General features: G+C 36.7%; 1 protein-coding gene across 1 annotated transcript in view; it reads left to right on the top strand.

The window, feature by feature from the left end:
* LOC117988343 (neuropeptide Y receptor type 2-like) overlaps positions 1 to 20,750 on the top strand; it is a 51,536-nt gene extending 30,786 nt beyond the window's left edge. The window contains exons 2-3 of the mRNA XM_034975471.2: positions 12,854 to 14,389; positions 20,257 to 20,750. Coding sequence (XP_034831362.1) covers positions 13,087 to 14,382 — 1,296 coding nt within the window. The 5' untranslated portion in view covers positions 12,854 to 13,086 and the 3' untranslated portion in view covers positions 14,383 to 14,389; positions 20,257 to 20,750. The remainder of the gene's footprint in view (positions 1 to 12,853; positions 14,390 to 20,256) is intronic.
* Positions 20,751 to 21,897: the final 1,147 nt, after the last annotated feature.

Below are 21,897 nucleotides of genomic sequence, written 5' to 3'. Positions count from 1 at the left end.
TATATACTCCACGCGAACGAAGTCGCAAGCATAAGCTAGTCGCAATATAAAACTGTTTTTCTCTTATACTATATCTGTTCTAACATAATAATATATTCTCTTGTTACAAACAGTACCATTTATTTACTCTGGTAGGTATTTATTCCAACGTAACCTAAATTTTCTGTTTGCGTGCCCGGTTGTTATCTGCGGGGAGAGAACGTGAAATGTCGAGAATATGCTCTGACGTGACTTGTGGGTCCAGACTCCAGGGTACCTAATAGCTATTTATTTGGGTAAGTGCCAGACTGAGTCTTTTGAAGTAAATAAAATGTTATGTAGTATATTATAGAGATATGTATATAGGTATATATATTTATATATATTTGTGTATTATTAGTATGTACTGTGTATGTAGTCTAATTTATAATAATATAATATACCTAGGGCCATTTTCGGCTGCCGCACCAACCCGTGCTTTCGTGATTCCTTTCGTCAAAGGTTGCCTGGAAGAGATCGCTTTAGCGATAAGGCTACAGCTATTAGATTAAGATCCTTGTATGGTTTTTCAATGTTTACTTTGTGTTGTGTGCAATAAAGTGTAAATAAATAAATAAAAGTTGAAATGGGAAATAAGGCGAACCGTAGGATCTTATTACCGCGAACTGACAATGATTTCATTGTCATTTGACACGAAAACATTGAAAATACTAACTCCAGAAGGTCTAAAGCGCCGCGCAATCGCATCGCTTACGCATTTCCCGAGAAGGTTTTATCGTTCAAGTTAGTTTTACAAGTTCAACTTGTAAAGCATGACGTCGAAGAGATCAGAGCAAAAATATTCATTGAAATTTAATACTTGTACGCCGGAATACATGAATGTGATTGACTCGGTCGAACTACGTTTGAATTTTGAAACTGGATATTTTCTTTGGGTATCCATATTATATTACCTCGAATTGATTGTACCTATATTGGTATACCGTTAACAATCATTTTTCGGTGAGTTCATCTCATAAGTTATTTGTTGGCTCAGACCTAAAAAAATATGTTTACTGTACAACTGGATTAAAAGAGAACTAAAAAAAAAATGATTTGATTAAGTAATTAATTTAATACTTATGTTTACATAGTTTTATTGTTTTTGCTATACACCTTCATATTACCGAGTAAGTTAACTTGGCGCAAAAATCGCAAATGTTGTGTTCACTTGTCCTCGATATACATATTATCACTGTGTGTTATAGTTAGTTTGTCATGTGGTATATGTAGAATATGTATATGTATATTGTTAGTGTTTGAAGTTATCAGAAATAATCAGTCAGAAAAATTCCTAACGTGCGCTGAAAGGCACTCTGCTCAAGCACTTGGTACCAGTACCAGACCACGCAGACACGTCGCGCCGCAGGCTATCAGAATTTTTCTATATTGGACGTACACTTCTGATTTTCACAGAGTGAGTGTGTCAGAAACATTCTTGTCAAAAAATTTCTGATGAAATGCAGCCAATTTTAAAACTTGTAGAAGCCGTATTGGACCGCCTGATGTTACGCGTTGTGTGTGTCACACGGTCAAGCTAAAAAAAAATACGATAAGGCACACCAAAAGCAGAAAAACTTAGTTTTTCGCGGTCTACGAGCCACAATAATAATATGTAAATCATGTACATAATGTGACAAACATAGGCAAATATTTTTCCATTCTCGACGCCCGCTTCGCTTACAGTACCCGTAGTATAAGATTTTACGTCACGCCAAACGTTGCTAGAATTCGAGAGTCGAAACACTTCTGCGTTATAGTAAACTGGACCTTATTTGCCTTGTTTTAGAGCTCAAGTTTGTCTACACATCTACAGCCAGCGCTCTAAGCGGAAACCTTGCGAAATTAAAATCAGTGGCATTGAATTTTTTACTTAAATTCAAGGCTCTTTAGGTCCATTTTACTTTGATGTTATTGTGTTTTGATTCTCGAATTCTAGCAACGTTTGGTGAGACGTAAAATCTTATACTACGGGTACAGCTCCAACTATTTACGCCACGACAAAAATGCTGATTTCACTGAAAAATAAATTCTATTTCCAGAAGGATACCGCGATCACTTTGAATGTAAGTTTATGATCCGTGTCCCATTGTGGATATGTGGATATGCTTTGTTGAAATCGTTTGTAGTCAGTCTACTTGACGTGGAATAGCTGCATCACAATGATATTACTATACCATAGATTTGTTACATTCACGTAACACGGCGTAAGTATATATTCGCTTCTGTGCTAGCTGATTAGTATGAGAAAAGCTAAGTACAGTGCGCGGCAGAAAACAATGTGCAATCGACCTTTAGAATGAGATTTCGGCTTTCTAGAGCGTTGTCTCTGTCACTCATACCTATGTGATGTTTCTCTCAATGACAGAGACAATGCTCTACAAAACCGCTATCTCTTTCTAAAGGTCAATGTACATTATTTTCTGCCGCGTACTGTACGAATGTGACCCAAATGCGTGACGCCTAGATGTGTGAGTTACACACATCTTGTAACGATCTACTTCTTTTGAAATAATTTATTTCGTACTAGATGATGCCCGCGTGACTTCGTCCATTTGGATTTAAGGTTTTAATAATCCCGTGGGAACTCTTAGATTTTTCTGGATGAAAAGTATCCAAGATGCAAGGTATCTCTGTAGCAAATAAAATGATTTCTGTCTAACTGTGGAGTGTGGATATATATTATGTTTTTTATAAATCCCGTGGGATATCTTTGACTTTTCGGGATAAAAATTAGCCTACTTCCGCCACCGGATTGCAAGCATGTAATGCGAAAGTGTGTTTGTTTGTTGTTTTGTCCTGCAATCACGCTGCAACGGAGCAACGGATCGGTGTGATTGTATTGGGATAGTTAAAGACCTAGAGAGTAACATAAGCTAGGTACTTTTTATCCCGGAAAATCAAAAAGCTCCCCTGGGATTTCAATAAATTAAATGCACGCGGACGAAGTTTCCGGCATCAGCTAGTTTATAATAATATTAGCTTATGCCTGCGACTTCGTTCGCTTGGACTACACAAATTTCAAACCACTATTTCACCCCTTTAGGGGTTGAATTTTCAAAAATCCTTTCTTAGCGGATGTCTACGTCATAATAACTATCTGCATGCCAAATTTCAGCACGATCCGTCCAGTTTGAGCTGTGCGTTGATAGATCAGTCAGTCAGTCAGTCAGTCACCTTTCCTTTTGTATATTTAGATTAGTATGGATCATTGATGTGCATTATTATTCAGAGTAGGTAGTACGGAAAAGGTTTATTCATGCGGATAAGTTTAATTGAAGTATAATAAGCAAGTATACGTACGTAAACAATCCCTGTGTTCTTAGACAACAGACGATTGTAGAACTAATTTAATCATGCGAGACGATGTACGCTAATTGAATATTGATTTCCGAAACACACACTTTCACTGTTAGCAGAACAATCTATCCCACCAAAAACATTTCATGTAGTTGCCAAGACTCACAAGTTCATAACGTCTTCTTTGTTAAAAAGTTATGAGATCTCTAGTAGAGCCAAGCCCCTAGCTGAGCTTCGATTTGTGCTGCCCATGGGACTTGTCCTACCTAATTCAAAGTATATAGCTCTTTAATGCTCTTGACTGTATCGCATTTATAAAATAAATAACAAACGACGTGCGACAATCACGAAATGGCCCCACAATACAATTTCGTGAATGTCGCACTAATAATTCCATGAACTTAAAATATGATACGTCACGTAATAGTTTCACGAACATTAAACTATTCGGAGTTAGGTATGAAATATCACATGCTCTTCACTTGCTTAAACGTGAGGAAACCTGCATGCCTGAGGGTTCTCCATAATCTTCCTAAAGGTGTGTGAACTCTGCCAATCCGCACTTGGCCTTTCCCTTAGAGATAAAGTTAGTACCTACCAGAACATCCATACCCAGTGGCGTTCACAGGGTTTAAAGCCAGGGTAAGCAGTACATAGGTAGGTTCCTGCTTATGGGCAAGTCATAAAGGATAATGAGCATTGAGCTATTTCATCTAGGTTACCTAACTATTTCTTGGGTATGCAGTACTTTTAAGCCTCTATGAGCTGCACGCCACTGTCCATACCATACCATTTCCATCATAGACTACCACCTTTTTATTATTTTTTAAGAAGTGACGAGTATGAAGAACAATTAGGTGAGTATCGTAGGCAAATTTTTTGTAAAAACCTCGATTCGAACAGACAGAGTCACTATTACAATTACCGACTTATAGTATTATTGTAGGAATTCTGGCACTAGATTCAGGCCCGTCCCGTATAGAAGACCCGTCCCGTGAAAAAGATCTATGCTCTGCAGTGAACTCCTTTCAGTTGATGACGACGACAACGAAATAGAAATAGAAAGATATATTTTCTTTCTATTTCTAATATTTTTCAAATAAACTTTTACAAGGGCAACAACTTTTATTGTCAAATGAATCTACAGTACGCCGCCAAAGGTAATGTACATCGACCTTAAGAAGGAGGCTGCAGATTTGTAGAGCGTTGTCCCTGTCGTTGAGACCGACACAACGTCATATATGTATGATTGACATAGAGTATAGACAACGCTCTACAAAGCCGAAATGTCATTCTAAAGGCCGATGTACATTAGTTTCAGCCGCGTACTGTACCTGTATTTCATCATATTATTCTGATATCTCGTATGAGAATTTCAATTATTCTAATAGCATCATTACCGCTAAGTACTCGTATATCGCAGAGTTTACGCCCGACGTTCACGTATTCTCCATATCTCCAAATTAAATCTAAAAGCTTGAAAACGTTTTAATCTCAAAACCTCCTGACATTTGTACCATTTTGGCTATACGTGACTATCTTATCTCTCGAAACGTTTTTATGTATCTATATCGAGCTAATGCATTCAGCTCTGAGTGCTGTGTCCTACATCATGATTGCTATAGATTTATTGCCCACGGAACTCATGGTTTTTATCTTTGACTTGAATGCTTTTTGGCAAAGTTGAAATTCATTCAAATTACCAACCAGACAACCAACCAATTTATTGAAAATTAACCTATGTTGTATATGCCTACGTCTACGGATATCTGCCGTCTGTCCGGACAATCCGTCCAGTAGTTTCAGCTGTGGGTTTCAGTCAGCCAGTCAGTCAGTCAGTATATAAGCTCGGAATCCCGGAAAATCAAAGAATCTTTAAAACCCGTAAGAATCGGGATTCGGTATAAAAGTAACTTAGTCCGTTCGCGGATTGCAATTTCGTCACAATCAGTTAAACGGGCCGTGAAAAGCTAGCAGACTGATCGACAGACATACACCCTTTTGCATAATTAATATTAGTATGGATAGTATGGATATGGATTAACTATGGATAGTATTTTTGGTGACGTGCATTACACTTAAGTTCTTTTATTTTCTCTTTACGGTTTTTCTTGTTTTAAATTTTTCTTGCGTGACAATCGCTCCTTAAAATTTAAAATCAGTTTTTTTGGCATTGGTTCCAAGTTGTACCATTCACTTTTGAACTTCCGATTTATGGTCTCTTTAAACGATTCCATAAAAAGCCAATTTATCCACGGATACCAGCTGCTTTGTCCATGTAAATTTAAGCTTTATAAAAGTCCCGTGAGTACTTTTTGATTTTTCCGGAACAAAAAGTAGCATATTATAGTTTCTGTACTATGTTCACTACACGTAAGGATCTGGGAACCCAGCCCCGAAAGAACTCCTACGATTTTGTGATTAATGGAAATGGAATGATAGGTATAGACCTATTACCCTCAGCAGTAAGGAATATGAATGAGAGAATTTTAACTGTATTAATATAAAAATCACATCATCCGTTACTCCGTTGCGGCGTGATTGAAGAACAACAAACAACGAAACAAACCCACCTTCGCATTTATAATGTGGGTAGGTGATCACGTGTATCTCGCCCATAAAATAGAATTGTAAGTACTGTTATATTCAAATCAACTTCAACATAGCGTCTTCCAATGGACAAAGATTGAGCATGAATTTATCAGCGCGAAACGCTCACATAAATCAAACAGAAAGAGATAGTACCGAAAGATTTTCCGTAGTAGTAGATCTTTATTTAACTACCTTCGTTCCGCCAAAAATATTTTACGCAAGAGCAGAGAGATGTCATTTGAACCTATGGTTGCCAACTTTTATTAGAAGAAATAGAGTATATCTGATTCCAAAGGATGTAAATAAAGAGTACGGATTTCTAAAGAAGACAATAATTTTTTTATGTCTAGGGGTTTTTAAGGGGGTGGGGTTTTTTTAATAAGTACACAATGAAAAATTCGTGTTTACGTAACCTCAAAACACTTCTCAAAACAACTTGTGACATGACATTGTGATACAATGACATTAGTGGCTGCGTTCTGAAACGGTCAAATTGGGGATACCAACATAATATCTAAGTAAACATAACATACATAAGTAAACAGTCACTTTTTTGGTTATGATAATGGGTTTGCATAATATTACATGACTGGCACTAGTACAGTAAACATTGTGTAATAAAGAGTATTTTAGCATACTCTATTAGTGTTATAGATGATAGAGTACGCCTACATGATATAGAGACTCTATTTTAGACTACGTTTGGCAACCCTATTTGACCCAGCAAACTCTTACATGTGTTTCATGCTGGTTCTTCTCAGTAGCATCTGCTATTAGCATCAATGCAAATGGTAGAGTCAAGACTTGTCATAAATCAAAATTCGCACCATAAGTAATACTTAAAGCTGGCCTTATCTAATTAGTCTAATTACTATACAAATCATGCCTGCGTGGAATAGTGCCAAGACAACTGGCTGCACTTCCGCGCTGGTCAGCCAGGCTGATCCGTTGCGCAAAAAATGAGCCAACCCTTCTGTCACCAGATGAGGCTATTAATCGCGGTAAAATGTCTCGTGATTTTTTTTTGCACTAAGACTCCATGGCCCCAGGGTCTTCACGGCAAACGTAACAAAAATGTAACGCTCGACAAGAGAGGCATACTTACGCCGCTTGCCGCATTCAGCTGTTTCTTTACTTGTTGATCTTTCTGGTGATGAGTGATATTATACTTAGTAGGATTTATAGGTACCTATTATTTACTTATTAGTGAAAAATTATAAATGTATTTTTACAGTAAGTATAATAAAATACTTAAAATATTATCTGCCCCGCCTGTGATAACCTTTGGGGCAACAGTATATAAATCGTACGGATACCTTCGTGACAAGCGCAGGCATTTTCTGATATTTTCCAGTAGAAGCTCGAGATTTATAGGAAAACCGTGCCATATTGCATTTATTGCAAAATAGACTCAGTTTTATGGCCAATAAGGTTGTATGTTCTATAAGATTCAGGGGTTTGTCGATGCGTCTGTATTTCAGTGCTCCATTATGTACAGCTTTTCATCGTTTGATGTTACGGCATCGACGTGGAAACGACGTATTTACACGACACTATATTTTAGTAGAGCGTGATAAAAATAGGAAGGATTTTAATAAAAATCGGTCAAACGCGAGTCGGACCGGCACACGAAAGTTCCCGTACCATTGTAATTTTTATTTTACTTTCATTTGCATGGCAGTCATTTTGAAATTGTTATTATTTTTGTTAATTTGGCAATAGAAATACACACTATGAAAATTTCAACTCTCTACCTATTACGGTTCATGAGATACAGCCCGCTGACAGCCAGACGGATGGACGGACAAAAAACCTTCGGGTACGGAACTCTGAACATTTTTGTGCGCAACTTTCTGGCAATTTAACGTTGCAAGAAGATTCCAAGTGATTCGGTAGGTACGCGGGAGTTGTTTGTAATAAAATTCGACTTGAGCTCACTAATAAAAACTTACACCTCGGTAAAGTAGATTCTATTCAATTTTCTAGAAAACGTGTAGATGAGGTCGTGTCTGCACTCCTAATGAAAATGAAATGATAGTTTATCTTCTAAAGTTGATCGCATACCACAAACACACGCCGTACGTCCCGCCATCGCAGTTTTCAATACTCAAAGGACTTTGGCCTACCGAGTAGTCGACCATTTTTGTTTGTTTTTGTCCAAAATAGTGGCCACACTATTTAATCAATAACTGGTATCAATACAATCAAGTTTTGTATGAGACATAATTTTCGAATGGTTGTTACCGATCAAAGTTATACTGGGAGCGTGATCACACAACATCCAGCCATTAATTAACTTACAACTATAACTTGACACTTTGCTTCACACAATACTTGTTTGTATTGATGCCAGTGAATTAAACAGATTTTATGCGTGGCCGCTATTTTGAATGAAAAGAAAATGGCAAACTACTAGATAGGCGTAGGTACTCCATATTAAAACATTCAAACCGCTTTAAATATCAAAACTCGCCTTGGGCCCACCGTGGTAGTTTGATAGCTACAATGTGACAATCGCAGTCACCTTCAGCTGGACTATACCTTCTGACTATTGACCAGAGGCAGATTATCCCTAAGGCAAACTAGGCACGTGCCTTGGGGCGCGAGGTTACGAAGGGGCGCGCATTTCCCTTTACATGGCCTACCTAATTATGCTTAATAATATTATCTTGGAGTGACCGAAACTGCTCTTTAATATATGTGTCATAACGTGATGTTCTCCACTCGATCACATGAATAGTATAATCACCAACTACCAGCTACTATGCAATGAGAAGATTCCTCCTTCAATTCCTCGTTCTTTCGAAGTTAGTAGTAAAAAATTTAATATGGCTGTTAGAGGGGCGCCTATGAGGTGCTTGCCTAGAGCGCTCCTCTGCTATTGACACTTTCTTATTCTAACGTCGTACATTCTACTAACCTTTAAATTTTTGTTCTTGAAAACTTGTTTTGCGTTCGGCGCGTGATATAGGTACGTACGCCAGGAGATGATATAATGCATTTATGCGATCACCTTAAAAGAATACCTATTTTACTACCATAAGTGCCAGGAGGGCCATCTTACTTGATGGAAAGCCATTATGAGACCGTAAAGGAAATAAGGTTGTCTATATAGTAAAGTTAAGTTCATTCTTTTGAAGGAACATAAAATTCGTTGGATTTTTTTAATAACATAACTTTATTACTAAATTGCTTTCCTATCCCTTTTGGGGCCAAATTTTGAAAATGCTTTTCGGGGGTTTTCGCTAACTCAGTGATTATCACTGAATGAAATCTCATTTGACATTTATTTTTAATCCATTGAAGTTTTGCCATGAAATACTGTTTTTATATCGCTCAGTAAAGCAGCAATGAAGAACCAACCAATTTAGTGATGTTTTTTTCTTTTTTTTTAAACAAATTATGAAAAGAGAGAGAGTTATTTTTCACTACAAAAAATAATTATCATTATTATCTCAACCCATCCCTAGCTATCTACTGAGCACAGATATCCTCTTAAAATGACAAGGGCGTAAGGTGTAGTCCACCTCACTGGTCGGCAGATGGCAGATTTTACAGTTTACACACCTTTGAGAACATTTTGGAGAACTCTCAGGCATGCAAGTTTCTTCCAGATGTTTTCCTTCAATCTCTATAATAAAATTATTTCCATCGAATATCATTTGCAGGACTTTGCCGGATTTTTTTAAGTAATGAAGCAATTTCCGAACAAGTGGGAGAAAAATACCTTATCTTATGGCATTCAGCACTTACCGACGCTCTTAACTCTATGAGATCTAAACAATAGAAGTAAACTACAAAGTCGTCAGAAAAGCTCATTCATTAGGAGTTCTCTTAAGACAACTGACGACATTAAAACTAAAAGCCCTGGACCGTTGTCATCTTGAAATTCCTAACCATTTGTGCTGGCACCGTTTCTCGTCCGAGCTTATCTTATCGCACAAAACATTTTTGTGTACAATATACCTACCTACCAATAACCTAACCTACCTACAACTAATGCTTTCACCATTGAGTGCTGTACTCTATCTACTTCATGACTGCTAAAAAGTTAAGTACCTACATACAATCATCATCATCATCATCATCAACCGATAGACGTCCACTGCTGGACATAGGTCTCTTGAAGGGACTTCCACACGCCACGGTCTTGCGCCGCCTGAATCCAGCGGCTCCCTGCGACTCGTCTGATGTCGTCCGTCCACCTAGTGGGGGGTCCTCCAACACTGCGTCTTCCGGTGCGAGATCGCCATTCCAGCACCTTGGGACCCCAACGTTAATCGGTTGTACGAATTATGTGCCCTGCGCATTGCCACTTCAGCTTCGCAACCCGTTGAGCTATATCGGTTACTCTAATTCTCCTACGGATCTTCTCATTTCTGATTTGATCACGTAGAGAAACTCCAAGCATAGATAGCTCTCTCCATCGCCCGCTGAGTGACTCTGAGCTTTCTTATGAGGCCCATAGTTAGCGACCATGTCTCAGATCAATATGTCATCACTGGCAATACGCACTGTTCGAAGACTTTGGTCTTCAAGCAATACATACAATACACGGTGTTTTATAAAATAAAATAAAACTTTTTTATTCAAATCAACTTTTACAAGTACTTTCGAATAGGCGGATGCATCTACCACTGGTTCGGAATGCCTCTGCCTCTTTATCACTGAACACTGTCTGTTCTCAAGTCGGCTTTATAGTCGAGGGGTCCGGGGTTTAATGATAAAAATTATGAATCATCTAGCTACATACACAATCCACTGCAGACGTTGGGATTTACAATGTCTTACGCTGGTTCCACACGTTGGCTCTAACGCTGGCCCCATAACACTGTTCACCCAACGTGTGGATTGGGAAATTAGCATTCGCCCCAACGTTAGCAAAGCTAATTTCGCAAGACACACGTTGGGCGTTTAGTTTTGGGCCCAGCATTAGAGCCAACGTGTGGGCCGGCGTTAAACGTACAGGTTACATACATATAGGTTTTTTTTTTTTTTTTTAATTTATTATCAAATAAAAATACATACAAATAAAAGCTTAAACTAAAATCACCGAAAAAACCACAGAGGTTTGTCCTCGGTGCCTATCTGCAACGAAGATACCTATTAACTCATTACTTAAAAGAAATAATCTACAGTAGGTATATAACGCGAAGAATCACGTAAGTATGTAACATTATATTATAATCGTGAGTAGGTTTATTAAATTTATTAGGTGAATAGGATTAGCACTAATATAAATAATTATATAATCTACATAGACACAAAAGACTCAGCCATCTAACTTTGCTAAAAAATATTCTTTTAATTTATACTTAATGTTTTTAATATCTAATATTAGTAGAGTTAGAGGTAGTATTATTAGCTTTATGCTCCTTAAAATGTATCATGTTATAATTTCCCTGACAACGGATTCCCATAATAAAAGATCCAACGGCTCTTCACTGGTATCTTTATAGGCGTTTAATCCGAACGTCGTAAAACGCCACTTATACAGATTAGCTGCTCTTATCAGCTGCAATTTCAGTAATACGAGCATTTCGTAATCGGACCGGAAATATACCGGTTTGGTAACGGCGACATTCTATCAAATAAAATGTTGTTTTCAGGATAATTAACATTTTACTAACTGATGCTTTCGCTTTTTAGCTTTTGAAAATCCCGTGGGAACTCTTTGATTTTCCGAGATAAAAAGTAGCCCCGATTCTCTTGTCTCTCTCTAAACTAAATTTAGAGTATCTGCATCCTTCTCCTTTTATGCAAAAAAAGAACGGAACATGACTTTCACATTTAAAGATTGTAAATTTTAGTGCACAATACAATTTTTAACCGACTTCGGAGGAGGTTCTCAATTCGTCGGAATCTTTTTTTTAAACAGTAGGTTCGCGACTGCGCGCTAAAATCACGGGTTTTACCATCTAAAAATTAAATTTAGAACTGTCAAACTGTGTCTGTCCTTTTCATATTACATTTGTAAGAAGAGCATGTGAATACTCTAAAATTAGGTTGTGCTCAGAATCGGTGCCATTGTCACTCTCTACCCCCGCCCGCACGCACACACGCGTGCGTAAGGGGCGTTCCTTCCCCGATAGTCATCTCGACCTGTCGGGTACTATAGCTATCAGTGAAACAATTTTCAGAATTGGATAGAAGTTAGTTACTCTTATTAACTTACTAGCTTAATAAACCAACAAACAAACACACTTTCGCATTTATAATAAGGCTACTGACTTACCTCTTTGTAATATTGGTGTGAAAGTGTAGATGTTCATCATGCATGCTTTGTTTGGTTTAAACATCCTACATGTATCGCTAAAGCAAACAGTTTCGCACGCGAACGTAGTTATAGTAACAGCTAGGTAATAACTGATAATGGATGGGTCACTTAGTGCATCGGGTGATATTACTTTTATCTAAGGCTAAAAGATAATTAATTGTGCCTTAATTGGGCTTTAACCTCTATAAATTATTGAGTGCTATCATCATGTCCCTCCGTTATTTTACGTCACATGAATGACTTGAATAATGAACAGCACTTTGTTTGATTTAAATATTGTGACAATGATTTGTGATAAGTAATATTTTTTTATAAATTACGTCCATATATTTTACACGGTCTGAATTGGGTATATAACTTTACAGCCGAAATCAATAATCAAAATGCCCATAATCTGTTTTCTGACAAAAATAGGTATAACGCGTAAAACTTAACTCCTCACGCGCCATTTTAACTATTTGTGTCAAATTTGATGCAGGATTATGTTAAAGCAGTCCCCAATAGGCTGAAGGTTTTGCGCGCTAGCCAGAAAAAATAATTCAAATACATAGAACCTAGATTTCCTTTGGATCAACATGGGATCAACGTCTCAATAATATCTCATTGCCCTCAATATCATATACCACATAATGCTCTCATTTAACAAGAAAATTTTCTTTGTTTCAGATTCCGTTGTTACATCAGAAGAAATTATGATGAGTCAGTTATGATAACATACAGTTAAATTTACTGTAGGTAGTTGAGAAAAACATACAACTATCCTCAGAAACAGTATGATAACTAGTGAATCCTTGCAAATAAGAAAGAAGAACCATAAAAAGTACCAACCTCACAACCATGATAACATCAATAACAAACCTGAATGGTTTATGATGGTAAATTAATTTGAACAAAAAATTATGCAGAACGTATGGTCTTCAAACGAAACTTTATACGATGACAACGACACATTCGAGAATATTTCCAAATATGATAATGTTACAGTACCAGATCCGATCGAAGATAAAGCGATTCAAGCGGCTTTCTGCACGGCGTATACAATCATTTTCGTAGTAGGCATCTTCGGTAACGCTCTTGTTTGCTATGCGGTAATCAGAAACCGAGCCATGCAAACTGTCACTAATCTGTTTATCACGAACTTGGCCTTGTCAGATATACTGCTGTGCGTATTTGCAGTCCCATTTACTCCTCTGTACACTTTCCTAGGTAGATGGGTCTTCGGTGGTTTGCTCTGCCATATCATGCCCTATGCTCAAGGCTGCAGCGTCTACATTTCCACTTTAACGCTCACCTCGATCGCAATCGATAGATTCTTCGTCATCATATACCCCTTCAAACCTCGTATGAAAATTAAAACTTGCATCGGACTTATTATTTTCATTTGGGTCTTCTCTTTGTCTGTGACGTTTCCATACGGCTATTACATGGCCCTTCAAGACATTTTTTGTGCCGAAAAATGGCCATCGGATCAATTCCGAAAAGCATTCGGGGCTGTGACGACGATCATGCAATTTGTTTTACCATTCATAGTAATGGCATTTTGCTACACGTGTGTTAGTGTAAAATTGAACGATCGACTTAAAACTAGACCAGGTAGTAAAAATAGTAAAAAGGAAGACGCAGAAAGAGAAAGGAAAAGAAGAACAAATAGAATGCTTATAGCAATGGTAGCGATATTTGGATTGTCTTGGTTGCCACTGAATTTGATAAACATAAGTAGCGACTTTTACTCTTTGGCTGAAGATTGGAGGTACTACATGGTGTTGTTTTTCGTTGCACATTTTATAGCAATGTCTTCCACTTGCTACAATCCGTTCTTGTATGCGTGGCTCAACGAGAATTTCCGTAAAGAATTCATGCAGATTCTTCCATGTTTAGGAGCATTAGTTACAAAGAAGCCGAAGAGGAATTTCAACCAGTCAGAGAGAACAGGCATGTATCGTTCAGAAAAGACTTGCAACGGAAACGATACCATTCAAGAGTCACTATTAACATCCACTGTAACTAAACCTTCTGTTAGATATAAAATAGAATTTAATGAGAAATTAAAAGTCTATGAAGATGCCGAGAATATAAGTCCTGATGAAAAACCAGAGGACAATCCTAGTCCGAATGAAGACTGCGTTAAAATGTATATGTTTGTAGATAAATCTGTGGTTTCGTCGGATAAGGAGCCAATTGTATCGGCACTTTAATTATGTGGTAAGTTGACTCGTATCAGCTTATTTTTATAATATCATAAGCGATAAAACAGAATACACTATACTCTACAATATCCGGTTTTTTTTCAATATCTATTTAATGATATAGGTAGGTAATATTGCAGTAACTAACCGTAGAAAATATCTATATATATAAAAGGAAAGGTGACTGACTGACTGACTGACTGATCTATCAATGCACTGCTCAAACTACTGGACAGATCACGCTGAAATTCGGCATGCAGATAGCTATTATAACGTAGGCGTCCGCTAAGAAAGGATTCTTCAATATGCAACCCCTAAAGGGGTAAAATAGGGGTTTGAAGTTTGTATGAAATTCTGTCAGTTTTGAAGTGTCTATAAAGAAGTTTTGTAGTTAATATTTTTGCAATTAGCAGTATGACATATTTTATTAAGCTCATGTTTAATCTCATAGTTAAAGATCAAACCTAAGGGTGTAAAATAGGGGTTTAAAATTTGTGTAGTCCACACGGACGAAGTCGAGGGCATAAGCTAGTTTTATTATATTGTTGCTTGCCTAGAGAACTAACAAAATTCAAGTAATGTTTTTTAATAAGATGCTTGAAAGGATCATTATGTCCATTACCAAAGTAATCTGAATAATTACACCAAACCACACGGGAAACAATTTCAAAACATGAAATGGTGATTATAAAAGGCAAAAGGGTTGAGCTAACGGGCATGTTCGAAAAAAATACAAAATGTCACTCTCTTACAACCGGTAATAAAGACCAAATTTGTCTGTTTAAAACTGGTTCATCTTACTCATGTCGTTTACTTCATTCAGCAGAGTAATTTAAAATAATGTGCCTAATTCGTCATCAAACATTTGAAAGCAAATTTGTCGTAAAGCTTTTAGCTCAGTGATGGGGCAATATCCATTTTAATGCTGGTTAATATGAAGGCAGTTTTAATGCTCATAATTTGTGAGCATCTGCAGTGGACAGACACATCTTATTCTATAAATTGTTCTCATTATAAACTTTTAGAATATACTAGCTTATGCTCGCGACTTTGTTCACGTGGACTACACAAATTTCAAACCCCTATTTCACCCCCTTAGGGGTTGAATTATCAAAAATTCTTTCTTAGCGGATGGCTACGTCATAATAGCTATCTGCATGCAAAATTTTAGTCCGATCCGTCCAGTAGTTTGAGCTGTGCGTTGATAGATCAGTCAGTCAGTCAGTCAGTCAGTCACCTTTTCCTTTTTTATATTTAGACTAACGAAAATTACGCAAACAGTATGGTGGTATTTTGAAACGGGATAGGGCAATCACCTTCAAAAAACTAATAACAGTCCTATCTTATAACTGTCGATAAGTTACTTAGGTAATAGTCTTTTTGACAGTAACAACAACGGGTAGGTACGATTACGAGTAGATCGATTAATTAATTGTTGATTTCGGCCGTTACACTCTCAATCGATCTTGAAGATTTTCGTATCTAAGTATACCTACTACTTTTTAGAGAGTAAAAGAATAGGTAACACATAAACTGCAAGTAAAGTAAAAGAACTAAAATAATCAAAATAAAGTAAAAGTATTAGAGTAAAACATGTAAGTAATGATTACTGTTATCTACTGAAGTTTATTTAGCGCTTAAAATAGATAAATCAGCCCTTAAAAGGTTAATTTCACCTACATAATAATATGTCTTAATCCACTAAGCGGAATACTGCCTAGTGGATATCATCTATAGTCGACGCACTTTAAACTGAGTCGTCGAGTTATCTGTCCGTTTCGCTCGCACGTACGGGTCGTAGGGAAGTGCGAGCGAAACAGACACATAACTCGAACGACTCAGTTTAAAATGATATGACTATACATAGGTACGACTTGATCCACTTAGCAGAATAGTTTCAAGTAATGTGCCCTAGTTACACCAAACAGAAAGTAACTTTGTCATCAAGCTTTTAGTCACGTTTAGTCCAGTGACATAGCAACTTCCATTTTAATTGTACTTAATGTGAGGGTGGGATACCTAATTGTTATAATTTGTGAGTACTCGAGTAGTGTGCCCTTCATATGTTAGACGTTTTATGGCAAAAGTTGGCCTTGTTGGGACGACATATGAAGGTAACCTTTACTTAGTACTGTTTACTGTTTTGCGTACAAGACCTATGTAGGTGACCTAAGATATTTAAGGGCGCATTTCATAACAAGCGGTTAAAATGGTGTTACTATTAAAATTAAGTTTGATCACCAAAAAAACCAAAGTGGTTTGCACAACAATATTTTTTAAAGTTAAAGAAGTTTTAGAAAACTGGGTATCCATAATACTTTGTACATACTTAATATGATGTAGTTTATGGAAATGCAATAAATGAAAATTGAAATTGAAATTGAAGATAAAGATCCTTGATTTGTGCAATATATTTCTGGTCTAAAACTTTAATTGCGAATTCGGATTGAACGTATAAGATAAATTTTTTATTAAAGACTTTCATTCAGCTTTCAATTATACTTTTACCGGACCAATTCTTATGGAACCTCTAAGGCGAGTTTTGTTCCCTTGAAATAAACAATGATTTATGAACTCCTTAATCTCAAAGCTGAGTGGATACCACCTTTTTTAAAGTACGAGGACTCCTAATTTGATATTTTGGGTACTAAGAAATATCTGGCGAAGCCCAGGCCAATTTTTTTTTTTTTTAAGAATTTAAATCTAAATCAGCCAGTGCTGTCCCACGTCTGGGCCAAGGCCTCCCTCCGATCCTTCCACCAGTTCCTATTTCGTCCACGTAACTGTAAAGTTATCTAATTCATCACGCCAACGTCGCCTCGGCCGACCACACTGGCGTTGATGATTCTGGGGCGTCCAAAAAAGAAGCAGATTTCGCCCATAACTCATCTGGCATACGGCACACATGACCTGCCCAGTCCCATTTGAGTAAAGATTAGTTTAAAATAATCGTAAATGTATTTCAATACAATGGCTTCTGCGAATAGCACATTCCATATTATACTACTCCAACGCTTAAACCTATCGTGTCGAGCGTTATAGAGATAGATCGTAAATCCTCATCCTCCGCCATATCGAATACCAACTCTTTTATTTTAACGACTGCCATATTATGTTATCTATTAATATAAACATAGTATGTAGATGTTACTAGAGCTGTTGTTTATTTACGTAGGCAAATGATGTTCTTCATGATAGATTTATTATGTAGTGTAGTCGAAGTAAATTAAAATTTTAAGTGATTATTCTTAGAATCTGAATTATAGAATTCAAATTAAATGTTAAACCGCATTTCACTGTTTCACATCATAATCAACGCACGGGTCTCCTCAGGGTGATTAGGGGTTTAGTCATAGTCTACCACGGTGGTCAAGTGCGGATTGGCGTACTTCGCACTCCTTTGAGAACATTATGGAGAACTCTCAGGCATGCAGATTTCCTCACCGTTACAGCAAGTTATTAATTACTTAAAACGCACATATAGTTTGGTAAATCAATGCACATAGCTCCGAAAAGTTAGAGGTGCGTGCCCGGGACCAATCACAAACAAAACTATGTTTTGTAATTGAATTTCAAATGTTTTTTTTTTGAAAATATTTTCGAATTCAATTTCGAACGTTTTTTTGAAATATTCTTGAGATTGGTTGGTGACTGAAAATGGTTAGCGCCCATTGAGATTTTTGGTTCTATCATTTGTATGGCATTATGTACCAAAGAGAGCGCCATACTAACTTCTTTACGCGAATAGGGTATAAATTAAAACAATTTTATGATCAAAATCTCATAAAATAATACTAAATTTAAGAAATGTTTATAGTGATAATAACAGATTTTTTTGAGTGTAATAACAGATTCCTCGAGTTTCACGGAATTATGCTTCGTTGGTGTAGATTTAGTGGAAATTAATAACCCCTTTTTTCAAATTTACATAATATTATTTTCTTTAGTTATTCAAATTTTCTTAAACTTCAGTGAAAATTTCCCACAACTTTTAGCTAACAGACTACACCTGTAACAATAGCGTTAAGGCAAACGCACTTTTGCATTTATTACTACAGATTTGGGTTTTTACAAATCCCGCGAGAATTCTTTGATTTTCGGGGATAAAAAAGCCTATGTCACTCTCCAGGTCCTTGCCCATGCAAAAAATCACGCCAAACCATTACTCTATTGCGAGTTGCGACGTGATTAAAGGACAAACCAATGAACCAACAAACAAATACAGTTTCGCATTTGTAATATGGGTAGTGCATTTATAATATGGGTGGGTGGTAAGTAGTGACAGTATAAAATAAAATTTCGCCCTCAATTCCCGAATTTTCCAGAAATACTCATTTTTAACTCGGAACATCTCCTAGTATAGATATCAGGCTTCGGCATTGATTTCATTGCACGCCATTAGCGCCACCGCACTCAGAAGTGAGTCATAACTTATAACACCCAATAAAATATCGATCGTACAAATCGCAATACGGGCGGGGAATTTAAGAGTCGACATAAAAATAGATTTTATTTTTATAACACGTGCCACCATGGCGGTTATGCTCCGGACTTTGGGTCGATGTAACATAAAACACAACTTCTAACACAACATCGAGGCTTCGACGTCACTGGCAAGCGTCAAATTTTAGTACAGTGCGACAAGGCTATCCTGGCGCGTGGCGAAAATCGGAACTAACGTTGCCATCAAGTGTCCCCCTTGTTCTTGTTTGAATATTCTAAGCCTTTGTTCTCCAACAGCACCCCCAGCTTGCACGATCTATAGGTTAGATCGTCCAAGACCCCCAGTCATTCAAGTGCTATGAGTGCCTTGTCGCACTGTACATTAGACGCAGGTAACCCTAAAGTAGCCCTATTTTTCTTTGATTTTACGTCACCATATTTGACATATCGTCGATTCAGGATCAAACTGATAGTTTGATCCTGACTAGTTTGAACAGAACAAACTCTAGTTTACTCTAGTATAGGGGAAGCCACGCCAGGTAACGAAACTTGTAGCAAAAGGTGAAGTTTTGTTTGTTGGTCGGCCGTGGCTTACCACCCTACCGACAAAACCGCGCCGGCAAGCGGTTTAGCGATCCTGTACGATGCCGTGTAGAAACCAAAGGGATATCGGTTTAATACAAACTGCCATACCACTTCCAGGTTAGCCCTCTTACATCTTAGACAGCATCATAACTTACCACCAGGTGAGATTGCAGTCAAGGGCTAACTTGTATCTGAATATGAAAAATATAAGTTATTAAATTATGCCCGCGACTTGAATTGACGTGAATTTATATTTTTAAAAATTCTGTGGGAACTCTTTGATTTTTTGGGAACAAAAATAGCCTATGTCAATCTCTGCCATGCAAGCTATGTACAAATCGGTTAAACGGATGGGCCACGATAAGCAAGCAGAATTTCTTGTAATCCAGACAGCCATACACTCTTTCACATTTATAATTTATAATCTTCTAAATATATAAAAGGAAAAGATGACTGACTGACTGACTGACTGATCTATCAACGCACAGCTCAAACTACTGGACGGATCGGGCTCACTGGTTAAGGCCTTTAGTATTGTAATCCAAATCCATACTAATATTATAAATACGAAGGTGTGTCTGTCTGTCAGCTAGCTTTTCACGGTCCATCCGTTCAACGGATTTTGACGAAATTTGGTGCAGAGTTAGCTTGCATCCCGGGGACATAGGGGACTTTTAATCCCGAAAATTCAATGAGATTCCACGGGGTTTTTAAAACCAAAATCCACGCAGGTGAAGTCGTGGGCATCATCTTCATCTAGTTCTACATACTTTTAACACCACAAATACCTGCATTACACCAACAAAAAAGTTTTTTTTTAATCATTTACTTTATCTTAACTTTTCCTTGTTACAGATACCATGCAGCACCGCTTCAGTCAAAATAGGATTAAAGCACAAAACTTAAACAGCTTTAAGCTACTTAATTGTTTATTGTACAAAATATAAAAATGTTAATCAAACTTTAATGTTGATGGTAAATTCAAAATAATTTTAAAATTGTAAATGTCATTAGAGGATCATGTAATTTTTGTAATTACAATATTATTATTATTTAAATTGTAAAAGTTGTATATATTAATTATTTAAATTCATATATTTGTGTAAATAAATTAAAGAAAAGCATTTACGACAATAATGTTCCTTAGAACTTTGAGCCCATTGTCGGATTTGCTTTTCTTCAAGATTTAAGTGCTTAAACTTTAAAATAAATATTTTGTTTGTGTAACATATTTTTTTAAACCGAGATAGTGTAAAAGTGTGAAATACTTTGTAAGTTGGAGCTAATATGTCAATGAATGGTAAACTTGTGCAATTCGCTGTCATTAATTTAATAAACTGTACCAAAGATTCGCTAGTTTTATTTTATCCTGAGACTTGCGCTAAAACCACGCTTGAAAAATGAAATTAAGTACTTGAATTTAAATTACGGATCACCTTCAGAAATGAGAAATGTGGTGCGAGAAAGAGAAAGCATGAGAGTACATACCTAGCTACTAAATTACGATACTTTGATTTTATTAAAATAATTTAATGAAAATATTGATTTGTGTAGTCAAAAATATGAGTATGTTCCTTTTAAAGCATTAATATATTCTTTATGTTTTATTAGATTTTTTTTGCAAATTATTTTTTTTATATCAATTTATATATTTTAATCTGTTGAATCGAAAGCAAAACACCATATATATAAATTAAATATGATATAAATGAAAATAAATTGATGATGTGTCCGGTGATATAAATTAAAAAAACCTTAGTTCCCTACCTACTCAAAAAGTGGATGAAGTCTTATAAGTAACTAGCTTAAGCTCGCAACTTCGTCCGCGTGGACTACACAAATTTCAAACCCGTATTTCACCCCCTTAGGGGTTGAATTTTAAAAATTCTTTCTTAGCGAATGCCTACGTCATTCTAGCTATCTGCATGCAAAATTTCAGCCCAATCCGTCCAGTAGTTTGAGCTGTGCGTTGATAGATCAGTCAGTCAGTCACCTTTTCCTTTTATATATTTAGATAAGCATCAAAAGCTTTTGAAAATTTATCTACTTACTAGCTTATGCCCGCGACTTCGTCCGCGTGGACTACACAAATTTCAAACCCCTATTTCACCTCCTAAGGGGTTAAATTTTCAAAAATCCTTTCCTAGCGGATGCCTACATCATGATCATGATCTGCATGCCAAATTTCAGCCCGATCCGTCCCGTAGTTTGAGCTGTGCGTTGATAGATCAGTCAGTCACCTTTTCCTTTTACATATTTAAAAGTATTAGAAGAAAATCTAAGGTAGCATAAAACAGTCGCAATATCTTCTATCTCAGGTTCTTTTGACTAGTAAAAAGTAATCCCTTCCAATCTTGCCTCTTTTCAACTATGAATCCTAGTTGAAAACATCTTCTCATAGAAGATAGTATGAATGGGTTTGTCAGGGAAATGAATGTCAAGAGAATTTTCAAATACTTTCGATTGAAAGAAGGAAACTGACAAAGCTGTTCAAAT

This window comes from Maniola hyperantus, chromosome 14 (assembly GCF_902806685.2).
Source record: "Maniola hyperantus chromosome 14, iAphHyp1.2, whole genome shotgun sequence".
NCBI lineage: Eukaryota > Metazoa > Arthropoda > Insecta > Lepidoptera > Nymphalidae > Maniola > Maniola hyperantus.
Note: the sequence above shows the minus strand (reverse complement) of the source record. Positions and strands in the feature narration are given on the sequence as shown.